The sequence below is a fragment of the Acanthisitta chloris genome, unplaced genomic scaffold (assembly GCF_000695815.1).
Source record: "Acanthisitta chloris isolate BGI_N310 unplaced genomic scaffold, ASM69581v1 scaffold11940, whole genome shotgun sequence".
Lineage (NCBI taxonomy): Eukaryota > Metazoa > Chordata > Aves > Passeriformes > Acanthisittidae > Acanthisitta > Acanthisitta chloris.
Genome location: NW_008653409.1, coordinates 63967 through 66239, shown reverse-complemented (window position 1 = coordinate 66239; position 2273 = coordinate 63967). Strand labels below are relative to the sequence as shown.

The 2273-nt window shown below is 43.7% G+C and overlaps 1 protein-coding gene across 1 annotated transcript; it reads left to right on the top strand.

The window, feature by feature from the left end:
- The first annotated feature begins 1368 nt into the window (after window positions 1-1368).
- Window positions 1369-2037, top strand: LOC103808183 (claudin-8-like). Its single transcript, XM_009080954.1, has one exon. The coding sequence runs from the start codon at window positions 1369-1371 to the stop codon at window positions 2035-2037; it is 669 nt and encodes a 222-aa protein (XP_009079202.1).
- The last annotated feature ends 236 nt before the right edge of the window (window positions 2038-2273 follow it).

Sequence of the window (2273 nt, the reverse complement as noted above, 5' to 3'; positions counted from 1 at the left end):
TAGCTTCTGCTTTACATATGTTACATAGGCACCTAAGGCTGTAACTAAATTAATACCATCAAAGGCAGTGTTTGATATTTCCAAACACACATCCCACAAGCAAAAACCCCAGAATATATCTTTATTCCACAGCACTTCTAGGGGTCTTCATTGTCTTCAGTGGGCTAATTTATTTATTTATTTATTTATTTTAACTGCTTTGAAGAGCTGCAGTAACCAGAAGCACACCAATTTAAACGCCACCTGTGAGTTGTCACCATATATTATTGTCTCAAGGTAGAGAGAATAAAGTAAAAAAAAGGACATAATGCAGCAATTATTCCTAGCTTGCCCAAGGCAAATCAGTCTTTGGCATGCATTTTTTGTCCAGGCTTGTAGGGATCTGTACAGGCTGAGATATGCTTGTGGGAGGGACCTCTGGCTTCTTCCAAGGTGCCTTGTATACCTTGTACAGCCTTTTCATGTTAGACAATTCTCCCTCAATCCCCCCAGGTTACCTAGGTAAGATTATTAGTGTGGAATATGATGACAAAACTATTCTAATCGGGAGAGAGTATCCTAGAGGATTATTTCCTAACAGCAACCTCACCTGTGGATTCAAAAACAGAAGCTGTGAAACTCTGCCAGCTATTTTCTTTGTCACCCTTGTGAATTTTGGAGCTCATAAAGCTTTGATGTTGATTGGAATACTTGATTTCCCTGTACCTGTCTAATATCATGATTATACTTTTGTATTTGATCAAAATGAGGAATGCTACACCAAGTACCTCCTGGCTTGATTTTTTTAAAAAAAATAATACTTAGGTGTTTTCCCAGGACTGGAGCACGTAGAAAGTAAGTCCTACTCCAAGTCTCAAGGTTAGCTTTTGTCATAAGAACAACTGTAATGACCTATTTTACACAACATTTTAACAGGTGGAAGTTCAGACTTTCTGTACTGAATTTCAACATAGCTGCAATCTTGCAGTTAAGAAATTATTAGCCCTGCAATTAGGTACCTTTAATTGAATCCCTGACACTTAATTATAGCAGTACTACAAACACACTATGAGGAACAGTAAAATCAACTATGACACACCCCTCCTAGGATTCCATTGGCTGGAAACTTGTTAAGCTTGATGGGTAGGCACTGTAGTCAGAGAGGAGTTCAAAGCAAATAAATAGCAGGTCCTTCTAGCCAGTCAGAAATGGATTTCCACTTGTCTGAACCTCAGACTGAAGCGAGCTGCTTCTGAGGAAACCCAGCTTGCTGTATGAGAAAACTACTGGAGAAAATATTCCCTCTTGTACTTCATATTACTTCTATGAATAAGGGATTTTGGAAGACTTCCGGGCCACCACGCTTGAGCTGTGTTTCTCACAATGAGCATGGCTTGCTGTGTTTTACAGATCACTGGCCTAATACTCGGAGGTGTCGGCATGATGGGGACTTTGGCAGCAACAGTTATGCCACAGTGGAGAGTTTCTGCCTACATTGATGGCAACATCGTCATGTTTGAGACCATCTGGGAAGGCCTGTGGATGGACTGCATCAGTCAGCTGGGCATCAGGCTACAGTGCAAGTTCTATGACTCTGTCCTGGCTCTCCCCCCACCCTTGGAGGCATTCAGAGCTCTCATGTGCATTGCTGTGGTCCTGTCAATCATTTCCTTTTTGATGGCCATTGTTGGTGTGAAGTACACTCAAAGGACCAAGGAGGATCCCCAGGGAGCCAGTATCTTCATACTGGCAGCTGGAGTTGCATTTCTCCTGACAGGAATCCTTGTTCTGATCCCTGTATCCTGGACTGGAGGGAGCATTATTCGTGACTTCTATGATCCAGAAGTCCCTGTGCCACTGAAACGAGAACTAGGAGCTGCTCTATATGTGGGCTGGATGAGCACTGCCCTCCTCATCGCTGCCGGAGCAATGTACTGTCACTTCTGGTGCTGGGCTGATACATCCTCAAAATCCAGGTATCCATTGCTTTCCCGGCACAGGCTGCACAAACCTGACAGTGCCAGAGGGCCCTGCCTAGGCATACATGCCTATGTGTAGCTGCTACCTGTGATCATAGAATCACAGAATGGTTTGGGTTGGAAGGGACCTTAAAGATCATCTAATTCCAACCCTCTGCCATGGGCAGGGTCACCTTCCACTAAACTAGGTTGGTCAGAGCTCCATCCAACCTGGCCTTGGACACTTCCAGGGATGTGGCATCCTGTGATCTTCCTGTTTAGCATGTTGGTGTTGATTGACTTCAGTGTCTGATGAAATTCTGAGTCTGTGATGGA

Coding starts and splice junctions, on each gene's coding strand:
- LOC103808183 (XM_009080954.1), top strand. CDS start 1,369: ATGGCTTGCTGTGTTTTACAGATCACTGGCCTAATACTCGGAGGTGTC.